The sequence below is a fragment of the Crocuta crocuta genome, unplaced genomic scaffold, assembly GCF_008692635.1.
Source record: "Crocuta crocuta isolate KB4526 unplaced genomic scaffold, BGI_CrCroc_1.0 scaffold44, whole genome shotgun sequence".
Lineage (NCBI taxonomy): Eukaryota > Metazoa > Chordata > Mammalia > Carnivora > Hyaenidae > Crocuta > Crocuta crocuta.
In genome coordinates, this window is record NW_027530179.1 from 5,415,656 (window position 1) to 5,441,126 (window position 25,471).

A 25,471-nucleotide genomic window follows, 5' to 3' on the forward strand; every position below is an offset into this window, starting at 1 on the left:
TCCCACCCCCCGACCGGGACTCCCTCTATGCCCTAGCCCCTTCGCCCGGGCTTCCCGCTTCCAGAAACGCCCGCAGCACAGGGGCCCCGAGGCCTCCAGGCCAGAGTCCCAGGATCTAAGGCCCTCCACCCCCCCCCACGGGCTCCGTCGGCTACGTCCGAACCTGGAGGTTCCCGGTCAGCCCTGGGAGCGTCTTTGCACAATAACGGACTCGGGACCTAGACGGGCGCCTAGTTCGGGAGGCAATGCATCATTTCAGGAATAGGCTGTTTCTCTGACTCTGGGTGTGATGCGGAAAAGTTTGCCAGGGCGAGGGGAATGTCCTCCTAACTGTGTGGCTGGTACTTACTTGTTCAGCAGTCGTTGTTTCTCTTAGAGTTCCGTGGTTTGGTATCCCCTTAGACCTGAGCTGCCCCGTGGATCTTGGAAAAGAAGCTGAAATGTCTTTGTGGCCAGTTAGGGCTGCCCAAACCCCATCAGCGAAGACACCTAGAGTGTAAACTGTTAGCAAATTGGCGCTACTCCGAAATGAGCTGTGCATACAGAGCAGTCATTGCAATAAGTACCACCACTTACTGAGTTATGTGGCAGGATTATGCTTAGACCTTCATTTACACATTCCCTTTGAACACCCGCAACCCGTTGAGGCGAGGCAGTTAAAATTTTTCCTTACTGAATAGTTGAGGTATCCAGAGAGGTTTGAGCAACTTTAAGCAATGTCCTACAGCTAAGAAGTGGTGTAGCTGTGATTCATTCCCTGAATGTTATTCCCAACATCCATGATTTTAACGGTTATGTTTCCCTGCTAAAGGAATGGAACATGAGGTTAAGTTTAGGAGCACCTGGCTGGCTGGTTTGTGGAGCAGGGGCTCTTCATCTCAGGGTCATGAGTTCAAGTCCAACATTGAGTGGAGAGACTACTTTAAAAATAACATCTTTTTTTTTTTTTTTTAAAAGAAAAGTTTAGACATAATATTGATCTCTCACCGTAACTGCCTCTGGCCTGGGACTAGTGTTTTGGAATTTGTTTTTATTTTCACTTCATCATTTTTTTTTTTAAATCCCGTGACAAAGTTTCTGTTTTCTCTGGTGACTCTCTAAAAGTATTGATATGCTCTAGGTACTCTGGTCTTAGGTGAATTGACTTGTCACTATGTTAAGATTTTCACAGCTGAGCAGTTGTAGTCTGAGGAAGCAAGCAGTTTTGCAGAGGAAGCTAAGAAAGTTGAATACTAGTTTCCATAGCTTCCCTTTTCTTCAATGCTCCAGACTTCTTCTCACGTCAGTGACATCACCCATTGCTCAGCCAGAAATAGTGATCATTTCCTTTCTCCCAAGTCTAAACTGTCGGATTCACTTCATCTGTCTTAACATGTCAGCTCTACCTCCAAGATACATCCCCCAAACTGTCCACCTGCCATTAGTCTAAGCCCTATTACCTTTAGAGTGGATTATTGCCTTAGTTTCCTTTACATTCCATTCTTGTTACCACCTAGTTTATATTGTACTTAGCAATCAAGATAAATTTTTTAAATCTTCACTTTATACATTTGAGAAGTATTTATTAAGCATCTACCATCTTAGGCACTGTTCTGGGCACTGGGGATACAACAGTGAACAGTCAAAAACCCCTGCCCTTGTAGAGCTTATATTCTCCTAGGGGGAGTCAGATAATAAGAGAAGTAAAATATTTTGACATGTTAAATGGGATTAAGTACTAAGTAAAAACAAAAACAGAGAAAGGAGTTAATAATTTTGAATAGGGTAGCCAAGGAAGGCCTGGGAAGGTGACTTTAATAAAGACTTGAATGAGATGAGAGTATGAGCAATGCAAGGATCTGAAGGAAGAATGTAGTCAGGTCATACCACTCTAATGCTTGAAATCCTTCTGTGGCTTATTACTACACTAAGAATAAAATCCAAATTTCCTGTCTTCTGTCACTTCGCTACAGTCACATTGGTTGTCTTTCTGTTACTCAGAACATGCTAAGCTTATTACACAGCTTGTTCTTTTTGCCAGAAACCTACTTCTATCTGTTTGCAAGGCTGACATCTCATCAGTCAAGTGTCAGGTTAAATATCACCTCAGAAAAAGCGGTCTTTAACCATCCTATCTGAAGTAGTTCCTTTTCTCTAATGTCTTTCATATTGTCGCTTTTTAATGACTTTATAGCACTTACTGCTATCAGAGTTACTTTAAAAACACACACAAAACATGTTTTTTGCTTGCTTGCTTCACCAGAAATGTATAGATTGAGAACAGACTCAATTTACTCTTTTAGTCCCATGCCCAGTACCAGTAAATGAAAGAATGAGGGGTCACTGATTGGGAGGCTTGGAAGTCTGGTCTTTCATCTAAGAAAATGATAGTTTTTAAAAATATGCTTTATTTTTGTAGTATCTTCCCATAGCCATTTCTTTCCTTTTTGGGTGATAATTTTATGACTACAGAGGAGTACAGTTTGGGGTATAGGGATGTTTTGATCCTGTAGAATATAAAATCATCTTTTACTTTGTAGAGACGCTCTCCTGGTCTGCGTTCTGACTCTTCTTTGGAACAGAGCTTAAGAATCACTGTTGGCAATGACCATTTCTGTGTTGGCATACCGGAACGGCGGCGGCTTAGTGATCGACTGGGGTCGCCAGTGGATAATCTGGAGGACGTGGACAGGTAGGCTTCATTTGGGGCAGGGCACACTATAATAGTGCTTGAAGCTAGAAAAGCTGTTTTTTTCTGAATAATGTATTTGAAAGAGTGATGCCAGCACTGAAGTTATACCCTATGTCTAGTATAAAGTATAGCATTGGAGAAGGCTTTCTAAGTAAGGAGAGTATATGGACATAGACTCTGTTGCTGGAAGAATTATGTAGAAGAAAAGACTTTTGGATGTCACTCTGGTCCATCTGGAAAGGGGAAAGCTGAAGGGACAGAAACAGAACATAAACATAAACAGTTGAGATGGTAAGGATTCTAAAATACTGGAACTAGGATCCTTTCTACAAACGAAAATTCTGGACAAAATAGGAAATCTTTGTTAAATGGTGTTTTCAGGTTGATCAGGCCGAAATACAGGTTCAGAAAGCTTTTAGATAAATTCGTGTCTAACATACGTATCTATATTAAATATGTGTTAGTAGAAAGTTAAAGCTCTTTTTTTTTTTAATTGTTTTATATCTTTATTTTGAGAGAGAGAGCAAGTGGGGGAGGGGCAGAGAGAGAGGGAGACACAGAATCTGAAGCAGGTTCCAGGCTCTGAGCTGTCAGCACAGAGCCTGATGCGGGGCTCGAACCCACGGACTATGAAATCATGACCTGAGCCGAAGTCTGACACTTAACCGACTGAGCCACCCAGGCGCCCCAAGTTAAAGCTCTTTAAAAATGTTTACTTTCAGTCATTACTCTACAACTATGGAATGCTGAGGAAGGACAAATACACTCCACAGAGTATTAAATATAGATCTTAGGTATTAGGAACTTCACTATGTGGGAAGTAACTAATCACATTAGGTGGTTCTCACTCCACAAAAGTAAATAAATAAGAATGGGAGTACAGGGAAAGCCCTTTCTAAGAGCTGGGAACTATATCTGTTGTGGTTTCTGCCCAGCATACTGTGAATTTTCACCAATGATTAGCAGTAGCAAGAAGTCACTGTAATGTTCTTTCAAACTGAGACTGTGCTTGTAGTGGTACACTGAGCATAGGCAGACAGGTGGGGGACAGCTAGGCAGGAAGTCTGAAGACCAGTGTTACTCTTTGGTAATATTTACGTTAAAGCTCCAGTGGCACTTTGATGCGGCAAGGCAAGGCAGGATAGTTCTATGTTATATAATAGAAATATCTTGGGGTGCCTGGGTGGTTCAGTCAGTTAGGCGTCCAACTTCAGCTCAGGTCATGATCTCACTGTTCGTGGGTTCGAACCCTACATGGGGCTCTAAGCTGTCAGCACAGCCTGGAGCCTGCTTCAGCTTTTGTCTCCCTCTCTCTCTGCTCCTCCCCTGCTCACACGTGCATGTGCGCTCGCTCTCTCTCTCTCTCTCTCTCTCTCAAAAAGATATAAAAACATTAAAAAAAAGAAAAAACTTCTGAACATAGGGCTTTAAGTTTATGTGACTATATCCCTTAATTGAGGCAAGAGCCCTTGCCCTTCTGGCTGCTTCTATTTTGGGAAATGATTGAGTAGGTGGTGCCTGGTGTGACTCTCTTCCTTCCTTGTTAAGGTTTTGAGATAACCATAGCATTTCCTCTTGTCACCTCCCCTTTCCATAAGCTTCATTGTGCACGTGTGCTTCAGATAGCCAATTGTCCTTTTTTAAGTTGTCAAAATTAAAATTTTCCTTTAAGGGAGTTTGGGACAGTAATTTTCTTTCCAGAATCATGTGTTTCTGAAAGACAAGTCTGTTTTAGAGAAAATGAGATTAAGGTTCTAAAAGGAGCTATCAAGGGGTGCCCCAGTTGATAGAGCACGCAACTCTTGATCTTCAGTTGGTAAGTTCAAGCCCCACATTGGGCATGGAGATTACTTAAGAAAAAAAATAATAAAAGGAGGTAGCAGCCCATTCTTCAGTTTTGTTTTTTTTGTCCCCTGTACTTTTTCTCCATATGGTTTGTGTAGATAATTAGTGTCCAGTAAAACCAGGTCATAGGACCATTCCTGCCCTCATGATGTCTCCTCACAGTGTATCCACTTCAACTAATGAAACAGGTCATTTTCATCCTTTGTATGTAGGTGCTTTACATTTTTTTCCTGGGAGCTCTTGGCTAGCTAAGTCACTAGGGCATGCTACTCTTGTTCTCAGGGGACTCTTGTTCATGGCAGTGTTAAGTTCAAACGCCAGGTTGGGTGTAGGAGTTACTTAAAATTTTTTTAAGTAAATATTTTCTGGGACCCTGGTATCCTTTTTCTTCCCCCCTTTTTTTAGTGTTTATTTATTTATTTATTTTGAGAGAGAGAGTGCACATGCTCTAATGTTAGCTTCTAAAGACTTGTGGATGTGAGGTCAGTTTCCCCTGTTAACGAAGTAGTCTGCACGTTCCATTCATGGAATTCTTAACTCTCCTCCTTGCCCTGACGTAGGTTGAAGGAGCAGAATTTTTTCTTTCTGATTTGCCTTAGGGAAAAGACAGCAGAAGCAAAGAGCTTTCTTCAGGCATTTTGGGGCATCAGCAGAGCAAAAGAATGGGAAGTTTGGGCTCTGGAGAGTCTTTTTTCTTTTTTTAATCACATACATTTTTTAATAGCGTAATTGAGCCATAATTCACATACCATAAAATTTATTCATTTAAAGGGTACGGTTCAGGGGTGCATGGATGGCTTAGTCCGTTAAGCATCTGACTCGTGATCTCAGCTCAGGTCTTGAGCTCAGGGTTGTGAGTTTAGGCCCTCCATTGGGCTCCATGCTAGGCACGGAGCCTACTTAAAAAAAAAAAAATAGAGTTCAGTGACTTTTAGTATATTCACAGAGTTGTGCATCTACTACTATGATCAATTTTAGAACAGTTTTATTACCTGCACTCTTAGCTATTAGTTACCCCCGCCACCTGCCATAGCTTACCACTAAGCTATTTTCTGTCTCTATAGATTTGCCTGTTTGGGACATTTCATATAAATAGAATCATAGAGTATATGGTTCTTTGTGACTAGCTTTTTTCACTTAGCGTAATGTTTTCAATATTCATTCATGTTGTAGCATATAATAGTACTTCACTTATTTTTACTATCAATAATATGTCATTGTATGTGTTTTGTTTATCCATTCATCAGAGATGATTGGATGGATAAATTTGGGTTGTTTCCACTATTTGGCTATTGTGAATAATGCTGCTGTGAACAGTGGCGTACAGACTTTTATGTGGGTATATGTTATATGTTTTTTTCCTTGCTTAATGCAATTCATAAATACAAAAGTACAGAGAGGGAGCTCCCCTCTACTTGCTAGAGGAGATGCTGACCAATTCATGAGAAGGTTAATGAAGGTAATTTAAAACAAAAAAAAAGTGGAGGGTAGAATAATACAGTGAGCACCCATGTACCCATCTAGCAAGCCACAAATCAGCCTATTTATTTGCTTATTTATTTATAAAGTTTATTTATTTTTGAGAGAGAGGGAGAAAGTGAGAATCCCAGGCAGGCTCTGCATTGTCAGTACAGAGCCTGATAAAGGGCTTGAACTCACAAACCATGAGATCGTGACCTGAGCCAAAGCTGGATGCTTAACTGACTGAGCCACTTAGGCACCCCATCAAGTTTTTAAATAGACTTTAATTTAGAAAAGAGTTGGACTTAACTAAAACTTCCAGAGAGAGTCTGTCCCTGGACTATTCTAAGCTACAGGGAATGGGGCCCCTTTTAGAGCTCACTTTTACCCATAGCCAGTTCTTTTTCTTATCTTTTGGGAGACCTGGGGAAGGAAGACATGAGCTTCTAATAAGCATCTTGATTTCTGCTTGTATAGACGTCAGTGATTTCTATTTTGCATGATATACATGCATGATGTATATGTATGATAGTTTATTCTTTTAACTGTTAATATACCTTTTTTCATTGTGGTGTTTTTGCCTTCTTTTGCTGAAGGTTACAAGTCTGGATTGAGCCTTTCTGGGAGTCATTTCATTATTTCTAGCCTCTTGATATTTACTGTTGGATTAGATCTTGAGCTAGTAGGCCATTGTGTGGCGATATGTAATAGTTCTAGTGGGTAGCTAAATATGGAAGAATGGATGAATTTGCCATTCCCCTTTGCTGTGTTTTTTCCTCTACACTAATACAATCAGAGACTTTTTTTTATGGTAGATGGTGTTGTAGTAATAGAGTGGCTCATGGACATTCCTCCCTGGAAATAGGCATGTTCATGGCTGACAAACCTATAGAGTAAAATGTATTACTCTAATTATGCTTGATTTCAGAGATCATCCTTGGTTCATTCCCATTTTTTCCTATTTTATACTATATCAAGACCTCAAAATTCCCCAGATGCTTGGGGAGGAGGTGAATAACAGGAACCTGGATTCTCACGGGTGGCACTCTTTTAGAGGAGTTGATAAAGTTTATCTTCGATATTCTTTTGTAAAATTATTTATAGCTGTGGCCCAGGTCTAAAACTTTGAATGAAGTTCTAGACTGGTGAGTAAAAAAGGCAACTCTTGATTGTGGGGCCCTTATCGTTACCCCCGGGGCTTTGTGCGTCAGTGAGGGCTTCTCCACAGTGACGTATGCTCCTTCCCCTTGCCCAAACATCTCTCCCCTCTATTAAGAATGGGGGCAGTCCCATCTTTTAGTAACAAGAAAATGCTAGAGGATTGGCGGCAGTTTTAGGTGCCACTGAAGAACAAGAAAGTTCATAGGAAAAGGCAACTCTTTGATGTTCTGCTAACTCAGTCCCAGAGAAAGCAACCAAAAAGCAAAATCAAAGAAAAGTTATATCTCAGAAACTCTACAAAACACAAAAGTATGTACTAGAAACTAGAAAACACCAATGTGAGTGGAATGTGAGTGACACATAAATTTTTTTTAATGTTTATTTATTTTTGAGGGTGCATGCACAGGTGCAAGTGGGGGGGGGGATGGTAAGAAAGAGAGGGAGACAGAGAATCCCAAACAGGCTTTGCACTCTCAGCACAGAGCCCAACGCAGGTCATGATCTCATGCAGGGCTCGAGCTCACGAACTGTGAAATCATCTTCTGAGCCAAAATCAAGAGTTGGATGCTTAACCAACTGAGCCACCCAGGTACCCTGACATATAAATTTTTCATTCAGATTACTTAAAAGTTGTATGCTTAGAATGCTGGAGGATCTTTGTTTCTATCTATGATTAAATCAGAAACTTTCTTTTTTGGGCAGGAGAAGCTATGTGACTGTAGTACCGCAAAAAATTAGGACTATTTTGTGTGGTATAGAGCTCTGAGCTGAAAGGACAGGTGTCCCATCCTATATTTTTATCTTCATGCCACAAAGGTCCAAGACCATTTTATTTCTATGAAAATAAAAACATATAGTGAGCCAAACCATCCCATACTCTTTCCAGGACCCAGGATTAGCAGAGTCTTGTGGATATCCAGCAAAGTAGAAAAGAGGGAGCAAAACAGGCTGTGAAGGAATTTTACGGTTTTTAATATGTAAGTTAGCAAAACAGAGCATTGGAAAACCTTCTAAAACTTGTGAGAAAGTCGTGCCAATTAGATAGCTTAGTAGTTAAAAAAAAAAAAAATCTTCCCCAGAGTAAAGTATTTATTTTCCAAATGGTATATTACACAGAACTTTACATTATAAACAGTAAAAGTTGGGGCCAGTACAGTGGTCTCAGTGAGGTGGAAGGCCCAGAGCCATGCAGGCTCTGCTTTCTTAGCCTGTCCTTCCTTTAGGCAGCTCCTAAGCACTTTTAAGAGTCTCTGTATAATACAACTTGAAAACCATTGACCTGGCCTGATATATCTCACATTTTATTTATTTATTTATTTATTTTTTTGAGAGGGGGTGCAGAAGGAGAGGAGGAGAGAGAATCTTAAGCAGGCTCCACGCCCAGCACCAGAGCCATTGGGGGCTTAATGTCATGAACATAAGATCATGACCTGAGCTGAAATCAAGAGTTGGATGCTTAACCGACCAAGCCACCCAGGTGCCCCTGTTTCTCACGTTTAAAAGGGCATACAAATCATCTGAAGATCTTGTTAAAATAATGTAGTTTCTGAATCCATAGGCCTGGATGGAGCTTGAGAATCCATATTTCTAAAAAGTTTCTAGGTGATACTCATGCTGCTGATTTAGACCACACTTTTGATAGCAAAGAGCTAGAATTTAAAGTAGTGTGGAATTGTGTAACGGACATTTTTTGTAGTCCGGTAGTGATGTCTTCATAGCTTCCAAACCCTCATGTGATATTCTGCACCCCCAAAGTCTAGTCAAATAGATTAGCCTAAGAAGTCTGTCTAGATAGATTAGTAATAGTTCCCCTTGGTTAGAGGCTGAAGCTGTGTGTGCCCAGGGGAAAGGAAGAAGGAATTTTCCATAGATTTGTTGGATTTCATGATTTTTGTCTTTTTCCCTAAGTATTCGGTAGCCCCCTTGCTGAATGTCAGCCTCTTAGTGGCTTCTTTGCTCTTGCTCTTTGCAAGTCCATTGTATTCACTGACGCTTGTCTCTTTCCTCAGGGATGACCTGACTGATGATTCGGTCTTCACTCGAAGTTCCCAATGCTCTAGAGGTCTTGAACGATATATTTCCCGGGAGGAGGGACCTCTCAGTCCCTTCTTAGGACAACTCGATGAGGATTACAGGACAAGAGAAACTTTCCTGCATCGTTCTGATTATAGTCCCCATATCAGTTGTCATGATGAGCTGTTGCGGGGAACAGAACGGAATAGAGATAAACTCAAAGGCTCCTACTCTGTACGACCTGAGGAAAGGAGCCGGGAGGCCAAACGGCCCCGTTATGATGACACAGAGAAGATACATAGCATGGGAGGTGATCACTCAGGTTTTTCATCAGGGACACGCAACTATCGACAGCGTAGACGAAGCCCAAGCCCAAGGTTTCTAGATCCTGAGTTTCGAGAGCTGGACCTTGCCAGGCGAAAACGAGAAGAGGAGGAGGAACGAAGTAGGAGCTTGAGTCAGGAACTGGTCGGAGTTGATGGTGGTGACACTAGCTGTCCCATACCTGGACTGTCAGGTGTCCTAACAACATCAGAGCCAGGGTATTCTTTACATCGGCCTGAGGAAGTATCTGTGATGCCCAAGAAGTCAATTCTGAAGAAACGGATTGAGGTGGACATGGAGCCTTCCATTCAGGTCTCTGCTACATTTCTTCTAGAATCTCTTGCTAGTCCCTCTAACATCTTAAAACTCCGTTACTTTCCTGAGGGTTGTGTCCATAATGGTATCTTTGTAATGTAGTATGTTTCAGGATTGTCCAGAGGAAACTATAGGCCTCATAATGCATCAGTTGAGGGCTTCTATTGTCATATATTAGGCTTTCTAAGTAAACATTTTGGAGAGAAGTTATTGAAAGTTTTTTTTTTCCCTCTAAATTGGATAGCCCTATAGGAATCTTTGAATATGGATTTCTTGGAAGTGAAGCTTGAAGGGCAAAGAGAGGAGATGATCTGAATTTTCCTCATTTCTCATTAGAGAGAAAAGATTTATTAGTAGACACTAGACCAGAAGTTAGGTGATTCTGATTCTGGGCCCACTGCCACCACTTGCTGTGTGATTTTTAGACAAGTTACTGGGCCTTGATGTTTTTTTCCTCATCCATGAAAAGATGGTCAGGCATGAGGACTAGTTTTTAGCTACTCTCCTAGGAGCTAAAAGTTTCTGAAGAAGTACCTAAGGGCATGTAAGGAAGCAAGGGGAGGCTGATCAGTTAGGTTTCCGAGTTTCCTAATCTCACTTCAATCAAAGTGGCTCTAGTTTTACATGTTTTTCCCCCTTTGAGGGACCCATAGAAAAGAAACAAGTTAGCTAGAGTATATGTCTCAAATTCTTTCGAATTTGTATTCCTTGGCAAGGCTTCAACAAATGGGCGAAACTAAAAATACATGCCAATCTACCTTATTTCCTGTGTCCCTAGCTACAGCAGAAGCATCTGGAGAGATGGAGACCCAAATCTTGAACCTTCCTAAGTATACTGTACCTCCCTTTCATTCATACTTAGCATCACCCTGTTTATTCAAGAAGAACCAAGTGTTTAAGTATTTATTTCAGTTACTAGTTTTCTGAGATTCTACATAGAGGCTAAATCTTTGTGTCTGTCTTTGCAGATTGAGAATTTTTCCAGCAATACCAGCTCCAGCCAGGATCACCCTGTCTACTCTGGTCACCCGTCTCTTCCACTAAGTGGTGCTATTGCTGCTTTTGCCTCAGAGATTGAAACCAAGGGGACTATGGTAGAGACTACCTTGAAGGAACCTCAGAGCAACCTCTATCAATGGGGTCCCCTCCCTGGGATGCCCAAAGACAACAGTCCTCTCAGAGAGAAGTTTGGAAGTTTTCTGTGCCACAAGGAAAAATTGAATATGAAGGCTGAGGGGCCTGAACGACACACAGACTTCTTGCTGCCCCATGAGAGAGCTAGCCAGGATGGCAGTGGTTTTTCCCGCATTTTGAGCATGTTGGTAGATTCTACCAGTACACAGGAAAAAAGGCGCCGTAGTTTCCCTGACATTGAGGATGAGGAGAAATTTCTCTATGGGGACGAAGAAGAGGATTTAAAGGCAGAATCCCCACCAAAGCCCTTTGGGAGCTCTGAGAATGAAGTCATGAGACAGAAGGCAAGCTCTGTGCCCTCTCCAGCTCCAGCTGTAAAACTAGAATCCATAGAAGAGAGCAATCCAGAATATGCCAAGATTCATGACTTGCTCAAGACCATTGGGCTAGATATTGGGGTAGCAGAGATTAGTAAACTGGCTGCACGCACTCAGGAACGACTTCATGGCAAGAAACCATCACGTTCCTCTGCTGACCGCCGTCCATCAGTTGACCGGAACTTTTCAGCAGAACACTGTTCCTCAGTTGACCACCATTTCTCAGCTGATCGGCACTCCTCAGACCCTCACAGACTGGAGAGCAGAGAGGCACACCATAGCAATACCCATTCCCCAGAGGTGTCCCATCCACATCCAGTCTCCCCCGTAGACCCTTACCTGCTCACAAAAAACAGCCCCCCATTCCTAAAGTCTGACCATTCAGTGGGTCCTATTACAGGACCAGAGGTGGTTGGCAGTGGGTTTCAGTCATCTGTGGCAGTCAGATGCATGTTACCATCAGCCCCATCTGCCCCAGTTAGACTTCCACACCCTGCTTCTTTATCACAGTTTCATATGCCAAGGGCCTCTCAGTTTGCTACAGCTCGGATACCTCCAAACTACCAGGGACCTGCCATTCCCCCTGCTTCCTTTGATGCCTATAGGCACTACATGGCATATGCAGCCTCAAGGTGGCCCATGTACCCTGCCTCTCAACCATCAAACCACTCTCTACCTGAACCACACAGGGTACTACCAGTTACCAAACAAGCTACTCGTAGCCGTCCCAATCTCCGTGTAATCCCCACTGTGACTCCTGATGAGCCCAAGCAGGAGGAGTCAGTGCTAGGCTCAATTCCTACTGCCCAAGTGCCTGTCCAGGTGGCCATCCCGTCACTCATAAGATACAATCCAGAGAAGATCTCTGATGAGAAGAACCGTGCTTCCCAGAAGCAGAAGGTGAATATTAGCTTTGGGCATCCTGTACCTGAGTCTTCTATTTTAACGCAAATTGGTATTTGCCTTTTAGAGGGCGTAAGGGCCTTTTTTGGAGGCTGCTGTCCTCAGTCTAAGTAATGTATATACCCCCTCTGTTTTTCTCACATTTTCTCATTAGGACTAAACTAAATTCTAGCCCTAGGTCCCACTGTAATAGCTTGACTTCTTTTTTCTTTTTTAAATTTATTTCTCTATCAGAATTATTGGCCTTAGAACACAATGGGTAGGAGTTGAGAGCCTTGAAGTTTTCAATATGCCCTCATTAGGGAGTGAGGAACCAAAATTGGATTGGGTGAAGGAGAATCGGTAAATCTCATCCTAGTGTTTTGGTATTTTCATCCTAGTGAATTTTGGATCCTTTTCCTTTAGTGATTATGTGGGTTAAAAGCTAATACCTGGTTGTTGCCTGGTAATTAAGAAATAAGCTTTCCTTTTTCTGGTTTGTTTTAGAGTCCAAGAATACAACACATTTTTTGACACTTAAAAAATAGTTTTTATATTGCAAAGTTCATTGGGTTCTCAGGTATAGGAAGAGAACAGTGGCTGGGGTAAAGATGTAATAATACTAGGTATTTCAAAACAGCAGGTAAAAATCATGTAGGGATGAGGAAGATAGAACAACAGGACTTCAAATGGAAAAATTATTGTGTATTTTTAATGTAAAGGCCCTTAGTAACTAATGACTCACTTTGTTTAGGAACATAAAAATGTAGTGTATTAAATTTGGTTTGCTAGTAAAATAATTAAAATCTAAAGAAAAAAAGGAAAGGAGAAAATGGGGGTCATTTTTTTCCAGTTTAAAAGAAATTTAGCTAATTCTTGAAAAAACAAAAATCACTTCTTAATTTTTCATTACATTTGGGTACTCTATAAGCTTCAGTCTTCTGTTGAAGTCTTTTGGAAAAGAGGAGGAAGGTTCAATACAGACAAAACCTGAGACTGCACAGACGCTGTTTGGAGATTGAGTGTTTTACTTCCACTTCAAGATCCTAGCACTTAAGTCAGGGCTGATACTATACGGGTTTTCTACACTAGTCCGCTATAGACAAGCTGTATTTGTTTTTTCCATCAACTAGTAGTAATGCGGTTGAAACATTGTGTGTTTTAGGATGTATATACCTGGATTTTATCTTATCTATCTATCTATCTATTTATCTAATATACCTGGAATTTCAATCTTCTTACTGTATGACCTTGGATATATTACTTTATCTTTCACAACCTCAGTTTTCTTACTGTAAAACAAGGATAATATCATGAGGATTAAATAAGTTGATCTATGTAATGCAACTAATACAGTGTGTAATCTGTAACACTCATTAATTCCCTTTTGATGGCTCCCTTTGAGCTCAGAACCATTGTCTAATAGTTGCTGTCAGTGCCTTTAGGTTAACATTAATAGTATAGTGCTTTCTGCATAAAAATAATGCTTTCTGGACAATGTAACTCTGAAAAGGATAATTCTGTTCTGGAATGTGGATGAGAATGAAATACCTCCTTTGCTATAAAGTCAGAACTTCTCTGTGTAGACATTTGGGTCCTTGGATTCAGATATCATCTGGCATGAGGACTTAGAGAAGAGAGCAATAGAAAGGGGAGGATGTTGGAGGCTGAAGGACACTCTTACTGTTTTGTACTTTGCAGGTTATTGAAGAGAGGGAAAAGCTAAAGAGTGACCGGGAAGCTCGCCAGAAGAAGATGTACTACCTCAGGACTGAATTGGAGCGGCTTCATAAACAACAAGGTATCAGACACTCCTGTGCACAATGGCCTTTTTGTAGTAACTTGAGTAGGAGACCCAAATGGAGAACTGTGGGGACTCTCAGACAAGTTCAGTGACCTGAAGCCTTGCTTTCTAAAAAATTTGGCTTAATTAGACTTAAAGAAAAGTTGCAATAGATAGTCTAAAGAATTCTCAGGGGGGCGCCTGGGTGGCTTCGTCGGTTAAGCGTCCGACTTTCGCTTAGGTCATGATCTCACGGTTCGTGGATTCGAGCCCCGCGTCGGGCTCTGTGCTGACTGCCAGCTCAGAGCCTGGAGCCTGTTTCAGAGTCTATGACTCCCTCTCTCTCTGACCGTTCCCTGCTCATGCTGTCTCTCTCTCTCTCCTAGAAATAAATTTATTTTTTTTTATTTTATTTTATTTTTAGGAGAGAGAGAGAGAGAGAGACAGCATGAGCAGGGGAGGGTCAGAGAGAGAGGGAGTCACAGAGTGAAACAGGCTCCAGGCTCTGAGCTGGCAGTCAGCACAGAGCCCGACGCGGGGCCCGAACCCACGAACTGCGAGATCATGACCTAAGCGAAAGTCGGACGCTTAACCGACTAAGCCACCCAGGCGCCCCTCCTAGAAATAAATTTAAAAAAAAATTAAAAAAAAAGAATTCTCAGGTATTCTCCATGATTATTAGCATTTTACCATATTTGCTGTATCCTTTCTTTCCTTTCAATCTGTGTGTATGTGTGTGAATTTACCTGAATTCTTTGTTTTATATATGAAACACCTTTAACTCCTAAATACTTCATTGTGTATCTCCTAACAACATAGTATTAATTTGCATAGCCATAATACACTTATCAAAATTAGGAAATTAACCATAATGTAATGCTAGTCTACTGATCTTATTTATATTTCACTAGTTGTCCTAATAATGCCCTAAAGCAAAAGAAAATGGAAAATTATGCCTTGCATTCAGTTGTCATTTTCTTTTACTTTTTTTTTTCCTGTAACATTTCCTGGATCTTTATAGTTCATGATATTGACGTTTTAGAAAAGAAGTCACATATTTTATAGAATGTGCTTTAATTTTGGTTTGTCTGATGCTTCCTTATATTTAAATTTAGGTTATGCATTTTTGACAGGAGCGTCACGGAAGTGATGCTGAGTTTGTATCAAGTATTGATTTGTCCCGGGTGATATCAACTTTGATCATTTGATTAAGGTGGTGTCTTCAGGGATTTGTTTGCCGTAAAGTTATTATTTTACCCTTTATAGTTAGTAACTCATAGGAGAGATACTTTGAGACTGTGTAAATGTTTAGTTACTCCTCAAATCTCCTCTCACTAGTTTAGCATTCATTGGTGATTCTTGCCTAAATCAGTTATTATGACGGTTGTTAGTGATTTCCTAGTCTCATTATTCCTTCTACCTTTACTAGTTGTTTTTCTACTATGATGAAGAGCTTCCTACCCATCCTTCCTCTCCCATTTATTGATTTATATTGGTGCGAAGTCATGGATTTTCCATTTTTCATTCAACAAGTTATAATAATATACTGTCATTTATTTTCATGCCCACATTGTCCCAGATTTGGCCTGTGGGAGCCCTTACAGGGTCATTTTTTAAGTACTTCCTTATTTTCTGCACAAAAAGATGTTCCATGATGCCTCTTTTGATTCTATCTCTTCATCTGTGCCTTTAGGAATTCACCTGCACACTGAGGAAAGAACATAGTAAGACATCTAAATATTACAGCTTGGTGATAGCTTGGAAGAATAGAGAGTGAGAGAAGATACATTTCAACTGTTTATGGATAAGCAATTTAGTTCTTAACCCTGTGAGGATTATTCATGAGGACCTTCTGTTTGGAATAGGAGGTAGCATTAGGTGAACCTGAGGCAAAACCTAACATTCAACATAGGCTCTGGCAAAGGGTCCTTAAATCAGATAAAGTGAAATACGTAACTGAGTGCTTTTTGCCGTCTGAGGAATTTTTTGGTTCTCTGAAGAAGACTGCCACTGGATTCTAGTTAACAACACAAGGACACACAAATTTATATATATACCATTTGGGGGATTCATGGAGCTCCTGAAACCTGCTCGTAGATCCTTAGCCAATGACTCCTACAGAAGAGATAATGTAATCACTTATCCTTTACCTCCATAGAAGCTTCACCTAAAGTAGCCCATGTGGTAGGAGAGTCTTTCTTGCCCTTAGAAAGGAAAGTTTTAAGGAAAAAGATTTTGTGACCATAAACTCTTGGGAGATTACTACTTGTGACAGAAAAATGACCTGTCTTAACTTACTTCCCTTGTGTTTCTTTCTTTTGACGTTTGTCTACTCAGGAGAAATGCTGCGTAAGAAACGAAGGGAGAAGGATGGCCACAAAGACCCACTCCTGGTGGAGGTGAGTCGGCTTCAGGATAACATCATGAAGGACATTGCAGAACTTCGACAAGAGGCAGAAGAGGCAGAAAAGAAACAGTCTGAACTGGACAAAGTAGCTCAGATCTTGGGAATTAACATTTTGGATAAATCCCAAAAGTCTTCAAATGACAGTAGAGAGACTACAGAGAAGGCTGGGAAAGCAGAAAAATCTAAGAGCCCAGAAAAAATGTCATCATCCTCAAACTCCTCTTCCAACAGCAAGGTAACAACTCAACTTTTCCATTTCTTTTTAAAAAAAATTTTATTTTAAGTAGGCTCTGTGCCCAACGTGGGGCTCAGTTTCATGACAATCAGATCAAGCGTCGCATGATCTACCGACTGAGCCAGGTGTCCCTTTCTGTTTCTGTTATATCTTTTATTTCCATGGACTCCTAAAGAAGCTTTCTAACCATTTTCTTAGTTCCTTTTCCAACCTGTTCTTACTCTTATTAGAGTTATTTTTGTAAAGCATAGGTCAGATAAATGGGACTTTACTTCAGAAGTTTAGCAGTTCTCGTTGGTCACAGTGTAGAATCCCAAATCCTCAGCATTTAGGGCCCTCCATGTTCTTGCTCTAGCCTCTACTCTTTAACCCACTCCAGCTGGCTTCTAATCTTTCTGTAACTTATATATATATATACCATTTTTGGGGTTCTTGGTTAGCAACAGGGTCACCACATGCTGCATAGCCAGTGAATACATTTTAGTCCTCATGAGTATTTGATACAGGGAAGCACTCTCTCTAAAAATGCTTTCTTCCCTTGGCTTCTCTCTCATTTCTTTTCCTCCTAGTATGCTGGCTGCTGCTGCTTAGTATCCTTTACTGCCTATTGTGTTTTGCCTGATATTTAAATATTTTAGTTCTTTACGACTCAGTTGTAGCCCAGTTCTCCAGAATTCCTTTTCCCTAGGTCATTTCATCCAGGTCTACGCTGAAATACCATGCTGACAACTTCTAGTTTTATATTCCAGCTCAAAGGAGTCTGGTGAGGTCCAAACCTGAGGTCCCACAGTTTACTTACCATCTTTACTTCATTGTCTCATAGACACTTCAAAATCAACATACCCTAAGCTAAACTAACAATGTGTGCAACCTTCCTCTTTTCTGCCTTCATTGTTACCCATCTCAGTGGCCCCACTGTCCAATAGTTTTCATGCCAACAATCTGAAAAGCTTTCTTAGTGCTTCCTCTCCTTAACTGTTCCATACAAAATCAGTGACAGATTCTTCCAGTTCTCCCTGCAAAGTAAATCTCAGTTTCATCTATCTCACCATCTTCATTGCCATCCAAGTTCAAGCCACCTTTAATTCTTGCTTGTATGGCTACACTCTTTTTTTTTTTTTTTTTAATTTTTTTGTTAATATATTTTTATTTATTTCTAGGAGAGAGAGAGAGAGAGAGAGTGTCAGCGTGAGCAGGGGAAGGTCAGAGAGAGAGAGAGACACAGACTCTGAAACAGGCTCCAGGCTCTGAGCTGGCAGTCAGCACAGAGCCCGACGCGAGGCCCGAACCCACGAACCGCGAGATCATGACCTAAGCGAAAGTTGGATGCTTAACCGACTGAGCCACCCAGGCGCCCCTGTATGGCTACACTCTTAATCCTTTCTCCACATATAAGCCAGTGATTACAATACTCCCTTACTTCTTCAGTCTCATTTCATGCTTCTTTTCTCCCTTGCTTGTAATAATTTCATACTGGCTGGGGAACCTGGGTGGCTTATTTGGTTGAGTGTCTGACTTTTGGTTTCGGATCAGGTCATGATCCCAGGGTTGTGGGATTGAGCTCCACATTAGACTCCACACTGACAGCACGGATCCTGCTTGGAATTCTCTCTCTGCCCCTTTCCTGCTCATGTGCATGCTCTCTCTCTCTCAAAATAAATAAACTTCAGGGGCACCTGGGTGGCTCAGTCAGTTAAGTGGCTGGCTCTGGGCTTCAGCTCAGATCATGATCTCACGATTTGTGAGTTTGAACCATGCATCGGGCTCCACACTGACAGTGCAAAGCCTGCTTGGGATTCTTTGTCTCCCTCTCTCTGCCCCTCCCCTGTGTGTATACTCATGTTCTTTCTCAAAGTAAATAAACTTAAATAAATAAATAAACTTTTAAAAGTTAGTTTATTTTTTTTAATGTTTATTCATTTTGAAAGCAAGAAATAGTGAGCAGGGGAGGAGCAGAGAGAGAGGAAGACAGAGCACAAGCAGGGGAGGGTCAGAGAGAAAGGGAGATACAGAATCTGAAGTAGGCTTTAGGCTCTAAGCTGTCAGCACAGAGCCTGACACACGGCTTGAACCCACGAACCATGAGATCATGACCTGAGCCAAAGTCGGATGCTTAACCAACTGAGCCACCCAGGCGCCTCACCCCACCCCTTCTTTAATATAGTTAACTCTCTCATAATGTATTATTGTTACTTTATAAGATTTTTTTCATTCTATCTTATTTAAAACTTAAATTAAGATCATGTCTCTTCTATGCCTATCTCTTCCACTAAGTAAGAACTTCCTGAGAATAAAAGAGTAGAACTCATTTATCTTTGTGTTTTCCGTGGTATCCACTTTGTCTAGGGCACAGTAGATACTCAGTTAATGTTGGAGAGGTAGAGAAGTGGATACTCTGTATTCTCTATCAACCAAGCTCTAATTTTTCCATGTCTTCCTGGGAGAGTTCTCTTTTCAACCAGGTAGTTCTGTGCTCTTTTTTGTACCAGGGTCATTGAGTTCAGGGCCTTTGATGGGAGAAGAACTTAAAAGTTCTGGCCCTTTATAGTTGACTTATACACTGTTTGGGGTCTGCTTATGCACCAGCCTCATGATGACATATCATCTTGATTTGAATGAGGCTTCATGGTCTCTGAGGCTAACATGGATATGTTACAACTCCGTATTCATGTTGGTGGTAAGGAATGTCGTGCCTACAACCTCTTTCCTCTGGTTGGTATTTTTTTCTTTCTTTGCCTCTCTTTAATATGCATAGTTGGTTTGAGGTTTTCTTTCTACTCATTTCGTAAAAATAAGCACACACACAATTCCACAGTTCATCTAGCTAGAGACAACTGTCATTAATACCTTGTATATTATTCCAGCTATTCATTTTCTGCTTATAATTCATTAAACAAATACTCATTGATCTCCCACGAAAGTGACAGGGACTATTTTAGATAGAGGGAAGTATAGCAAGGAACTATATAGACAAGGTCCTAACTGTCATGAAATAGAAGAAGATAATACATAAGCAAGTACAGGTTAGGTAATGATAAATGCCTTAAAAAAAGAAAACAGGATAAAGGGATATAGAGTAGTTACAGAAAGTTGTTTGGATAAGATGATATTTGACATTATGTGCCTATTTGCATATCCTTTTTGACTATTCAAATGTAGTTTTTCAGTATATCATGAACATCTTGCCATGTAGATTTCTATATTTTATTTTCAAAATATTTTTTAAAGTTTATTTGCGGGGGGGAGGGGAAGAGAGAAAGACGAAGAGAGAGAATCCTAAGCAGACCCCATGCCGTCAGTGCAGAGCCCAGCATGGAGTTCAATCTCATATGAACCATGAGATCATGACCCAAGCTTAAATTAGGAGTTGGACTCCTAACCAACTGAGCCACCCAGGCATCCCTATAATATAATTTTAAATGACCTTATTTTTAAATTATTGTATTGATACCGACATTTATTTAACCAATCAAATCACCTCCTATTTGACATAATCATTTACTTTGGATTAATGTCAAGGACTGGAATTACTAGGTCAAAGGGTATAAAGAACTTTGAGGTATGTGATATGTATTTCTACATATCTTTCGGAAAGATAGTGCCAGTCAATACTTGCCAGCGGGGTATACACAAACTCATCCCTTACCTGCTGGGTGTGATTTCTTTAGTGACTCTTTTTTTTTAATGTTCATTTATTTTTGAGAGAGAGAACACAAGCAGGGGAGGGGGAGAGAGAGGGAGACAGAGGATCTGAACCAGGCTCTGCACTGACAGCAGTGAACCGAGTGTGGGGCTTGAACCCACAAAGTGAGAGATCATGACCTGAGTCAAAGTACAATGCCTGACCAACTGAGCCAGCCAGGCACCCCTCTTTAGTGACTCTTGAATAAGACTCTAGTAGGGAAAGATTATCTCTGAAGTCCTAATTGTTTCTCTTTCTCCAGCCTGTCTTCCTTTCCCTAGCAGCCCATGTGCCCAGTTCCCTGACTTTGTCTCCTCATTCATACTTACCCTCCCTGTTCCAAATTATTTTTTTCTGAGCCTCACTCCCCCACATTAACCAAGATTCTTACTTCCTAAGTACCTTGTTCCCAGCTTGCTGACACATGAATTCATATTAAAGTATTATTTTTGATAACTTAATCTGGGGAGTTGATAAGTTTTAAAAGAGGATTCATGTTGACTCAAAGGTGTTAAATTCTAATGATGGTATTTTAGGCAGTTTGAAATATTTTGCCCAGATTCTTTTAAGTCATCCCATGTAGATGACTATCTGCCTTATCTATGCACAATGCCCACCCAGCTCTCCAGTTCTGTGTACCTGAATGCCACCTTGACTTGTTTTCTGCATTTGTTTAACCTGTCAGTTACCTTTTCCACATTGTTTTTCCTTTTCTTTGTAGTTGTCATTATGATTTTTAAATTTAACATATTTAATTGCATAGAGAACACATTCAACATCTACCAAAGGGTATATAATAAAAAGACTCCTGTCCATCTTTGTTCTCTACTTCCCTCTCCAGAGGCAGCCAGTGTTTCCATAACATTGAGTATTTTTCTAAATATTTTAGGATACATAAGTAAATATATTGCCATTATGAAGTATTCTCCATGATAAGGCAGCACTATGGTGTTTAGTTCTATTTGAGCCTTGCAGACATATTTCTCAGGTTTTCCCCAGTTTATATAGATATAGGCACTGGAAATATGGTCACATGGTCCTATATTATAGCGATACGCTACCTGCTTTTTTTGAGAGAAGACAGATCTAGACTACCTTGAATTCCTTCTGAGTGCAGGTGTTTTCCCTCTAGGAATCCAAGGTAAACAGTGAGAATTCCCATATTAAGAGCCCCAAGCCTGCTGAGAGCCCCCAGCCAGCTGTTAAGCAGTCTGATCAGCCCATTGCTGCGTATGAGTATTATGATGCTGGCAATCACTGGTGCAAAGACTGCAACACCATCTGTGGGACCATGTTTGACTTCTTCACTCATATGCACAATAAGAAGCACACACAGGTAGGTATCTTGCCCACTGTTCTTTCCGTTCTCACCCTCCTTCCCCTCAAACATCTACACCCCCATCTGCATTACAAAGCTGGAAAATGAAACATTCTCATATGGGCAGGAGCCCCAATCTGAAGATCCAAGAGATACCAACAAAGGAGACACCATCCCCAGGGCTCAGTCCAGGGGACCTGCCTGTAACTAAACACCATGACAAGTGTAAGTGAGGCTTCTGCCTCTTTTGATTCCTTGAGTACCTGATTATTTGTTTCATTTTATCTGTTGCTAGTACTTGCTCTAACATTTGTTTACCTTTTCCACAGGTGATATCCGTTTAAACAGTTCACAGAGAGGGTGGGGGTGGGTACCTGGGGGCTTCTGGTCCCCCCTGGTGTGGGGGAGAAAAAAGAAAGAAAAGTGGGTCATTGAGTTTTAGTGCTGGTATGTGAGCGCCTCTGCCTCTTGCAAATAGACACTGGATCCCTACAACAGACCTTGGGCTTCAAAGACCCAGAGTGAGGCCAAGCAAGATGCTGTAAAACGTACTGACAAGATAACTGTTCCTGCAAAAGGTATGTTCCCCCCTGACTCCATTTGTAGTTTCCTTACATTTGGCCAAAGAAGAAGTGTCCCTGAACTAGGTACTAGGAAGCAGCATAGGATGAAACATAACTATTTTGTTAACAGAGGTGTAAGAATGCCTTCTATGTGCAAAACAGTGTACTAGAGTCTAAAGAAATAGAGATCTGTAAGACAAGAAATGCCCTCTACCCATATGGCCAGAAATCTAACACATGTTAAGCATATACATACCACATACTACTGGCTTAGTTGGTAGAGCATGCAGCTCTTGATCTCAGGGTTATGAGTTCAGTCCCCATGTTGGGCATGGAGCCTACTTCAAAAATTTTTCTAAATATATATATAAGTTTTTTGGTCACTGATTTATCCACTGAAATCTTATTTATTTAAAGTCCAGATAAATAAAGAACAGTAAAAGTATGCTTATTTAACTGCTTTTTCAACTAAGAACTATAAAATATTTTTGAATAGTTGTTATTGGGGGTAAGTTGAGAAGTGGAAAGTTTCTTTGTGTTTTTACTTCTCAATTTCTTACCTCCATAAGTAGTCAACACTGCTCCATCCTTTAGATCTATGGAAGGTAGATTCCTGAGTAATTAATACCAACATGAGAGATCCTCATACAAATGGTAATGAGCTAGCTGTTTGGGAGTATAGTTTTTAAATCTGCTCCGATGCTTAGTGGTAGTTGGAGTTTGAGGAGAGTCAACAACAGAAATGAGTCTGGCACAGAAAACTCCTGAATTAGCCACTTAGTGTTCCCAAGAGGTAGAAGGGCTAGAGGTCCTGAGTTCAAGCTTTAAATTGGGAAAACTGTGCCATTCGGATTCATCTAAATGCTTCTTCTGATTGGAAAGTGGGTAAGGTCCTGTATACCATTAACTTTTTTACTGCAAAGGGAAGCGGGATTTCCTTTACTGACATCCAGGGTGGAAATGACTTGTTTTCTTGACTGACTTCTGCTTCTTCTAGGGTCTGAGTTTCTGATTCCCATCACTGGATATTACTGCCAGCTCTGTGAGGAATTTTTGGGGGATCCAATTTCCGGAGAGCAACATGTAAAGGGTCACCAACACAATGAGAAATACAAGGTTGGTGTTTGTTATAGTTGTGGATTTTCCTACTTTCTACAGTAATCCTTTTAACTTTGTCAAACCACTTCAGAGCCAGAAAAAGTCATTAATACTTCAAATTTCATGTAATCACTAGGAAGTCCTCAGCCTTAGTAAGAGATGCTGACCTGGTAGAACCATCTGTATCCTTAAAGATGACGACTCTACTTTAGGGGTTTCTACCAATTGAATTCCAATAGTAGCAGGGCCAAGATTTTCTTTCTTACTGTATTTTGACCATTTGTTGAGCCATTATGTTTTCTCTTCCCAGAAATATGTGGTTGAAAACCCATTGTATGAGGAGCGGCGGAATCTGGACCGTCAAGCTGGCTTGGCTGTGGTCCTGGAGACAGAACGGCGACGGCAGAATGAGCTAAAGCGCAAACTTAGTGAGAAACCAAAGGAAGAGAAGAAAGAAAAGAAGGCAAAAGTCTTGAAGGAAGTAAAAGAGGATGACAGAGTCTCTGAGGAATTAGAGGACCAACTCTCTGAGGGTGGGAACTCCCCTGAAAAGGCTGAAAATAAAAGAAAGTCTAGCATCAAACTCCAATTAAAGGAAGAGGTAAAGAAAGAATCACCAACATCATCTTCTTTTGGGAAATTCAGCTGGAAGAAGCCAGAAAAAGAGGAGGAAAAAAGTTCAGTGGTCCCAAGTATTCCTAAGGAAGAGGTTGCGGAAAACAATAAGGACAAAGAGGATGGGAAAGCTGAGGCTGGGAAGGCAAAGCCCATCAAAATCAAGCTCTCTGGGAAAACGGTTGTTGCACATACTAGCCCTTGGATGCCTGTTGTGACAACTTCAACCCAGACTAAGATCCGACCCAACCTACCTATCCCATCCACAGTACTCCGCAAGTCAAGTTCAGCCACGGTGAGCAAGCCAGCTCCTCTTAACACCTTTCTGTCCATCAAGTCCTCTGGAACTACTGCTAAGCCTCTGCCAGTAGTTAAAGAGTCTTCAGCTGATCTTCTCTTGCCTCCTGATATCATCTCCAAAGCATTTGGTGGGGAAGAGGTGATTCTAAAAGGGTCTCCAGAGGAAAAATTGGTACTGGCCGAAAAGAATGAGCCATCCCATATACCTGAACAAGTGCTNCTGTCTTGGCTCCAGTCAAATCAAACCCAGCTGTATCTCACACTCTCAGCCCTGGCTTCCTGGGTCCTAACATTTTGAACCCTGTGTTGCCAGTAGCCATCATGGCCTCAGCACAGCCAGCTGCCATTCCTTCCGATGAGACGGCTCCTGGGGTGAGTGAAAGTGATCGAGACCAGACCCTGTTCTCTGTGTTAGTGCGTCCTCCACCTCCCCTCTCAAGTGTGTTCAGTGAACAAGCCAAAAAATTGGAAAAGCGAAATTCATGCTTAGCCACAGCCAATGCTAAGGACCTATATGATATATTCTACAGTAGTGGTGGAAAGGGGGCCCCTGAGACTAAGCTGAGTGGTGGTCTATTGGCCAATGGGGAAAATAGCAATCTTTCTAGAGTCGAAAGTTCAGACACCTCTTCCACTTCTACTTTGAACAGTAGTACATCCCAAGAGGAGTTGCCTCCAAATAGAAGTTTGATCTCTGCTCCTGAAAAGCCCACTGCAAAAACTCTGGTGTCCCTAGGGAAATGGTCAGTTATAGAACGCACAGACTCAGAAAACAGAGGCAGTGGCTATGGATTCCTGCAGCCTCTGACAAGGTTGTGCCAAAGCAGGCCTTATGAAACTATTACCCCAAAGACAGACACTTTGGCTATGTGGACGTCTAGCTCCTTCCAGAGTGATGCTAGTAGGGATATATCTCCAGGAGGAAAAACCGAGCTTGATCTGGGAGAGCCAGGGCCACCAGGTGTAGAACCAGTCCCTCAGCTGTCAGATATGCACTGTCATATCAGGGAATCTCAGAAGTTGGTAGAAACCCACCATATAGAATCTGGTAACCAGGATGAGGAAATTCAAGACCTCCACAAATCTAAGGATTGTGAGGAAAGTGAGGCAGAGGTACACAATGAACTAAGAGAAAAGAGACCAAAGCTTTCTGAAGGGATGGTAGGAGAGGAAACTGGTATCAGTGCTGGGCCCAATAGCATAGAGGATTCTAATTTGAATCATGGAAACAGATGTACATGGGAGGGAGAAATAGAAGAGCCCGAGGTGCAAATAACAGACAAAAAG

At 41.3% G+C, this 25,471-nt stretch overlaps 1 protein-coding gene across 1 annotated transcript in view; it reads left to right on the forward strand.

Moving 5' to 3' along the window:
• Nucleotides 1-2,583: 2,583 nt before the first annotated feature.
• ZNF318 (zinc finger protein 318) overlaps nucleotides 2,584-25,471 on the forward strand; it is a 41,293-nt gene continuing 18,405 nt past the window's right edge. Inside the window, exons 1-6 of the mRNA XM_077764817.1 lie at nucleotides 2,584-2,671; nucleotides 9,351-9,787; nucleotides 10,759-12,201; nucleotides 13,885-13,984; nucleotides 16,304-16,608; nucleotides 21,423-21,626. Of these exons, the coding sequence (XP_077620943.1) occupies nucleotides 2,584-2,671; nucleotides 9,351-9,787; nucleotides 10,759-12,201; nucleotides 13,885-13,984; nucleotides 16,304-16,608; nucleotides 21,423-21,626 (2,577 nt within the window). The remainder of the gene's footprint in view (nucleotides 2,672-9,350; nucleotides 9,788-10,758; nucleotides 12,202-13,884; nucleotides 13,985-16,303; nucleotides 16,609-21,422; nucleotides 21,627-25,471) is intronic.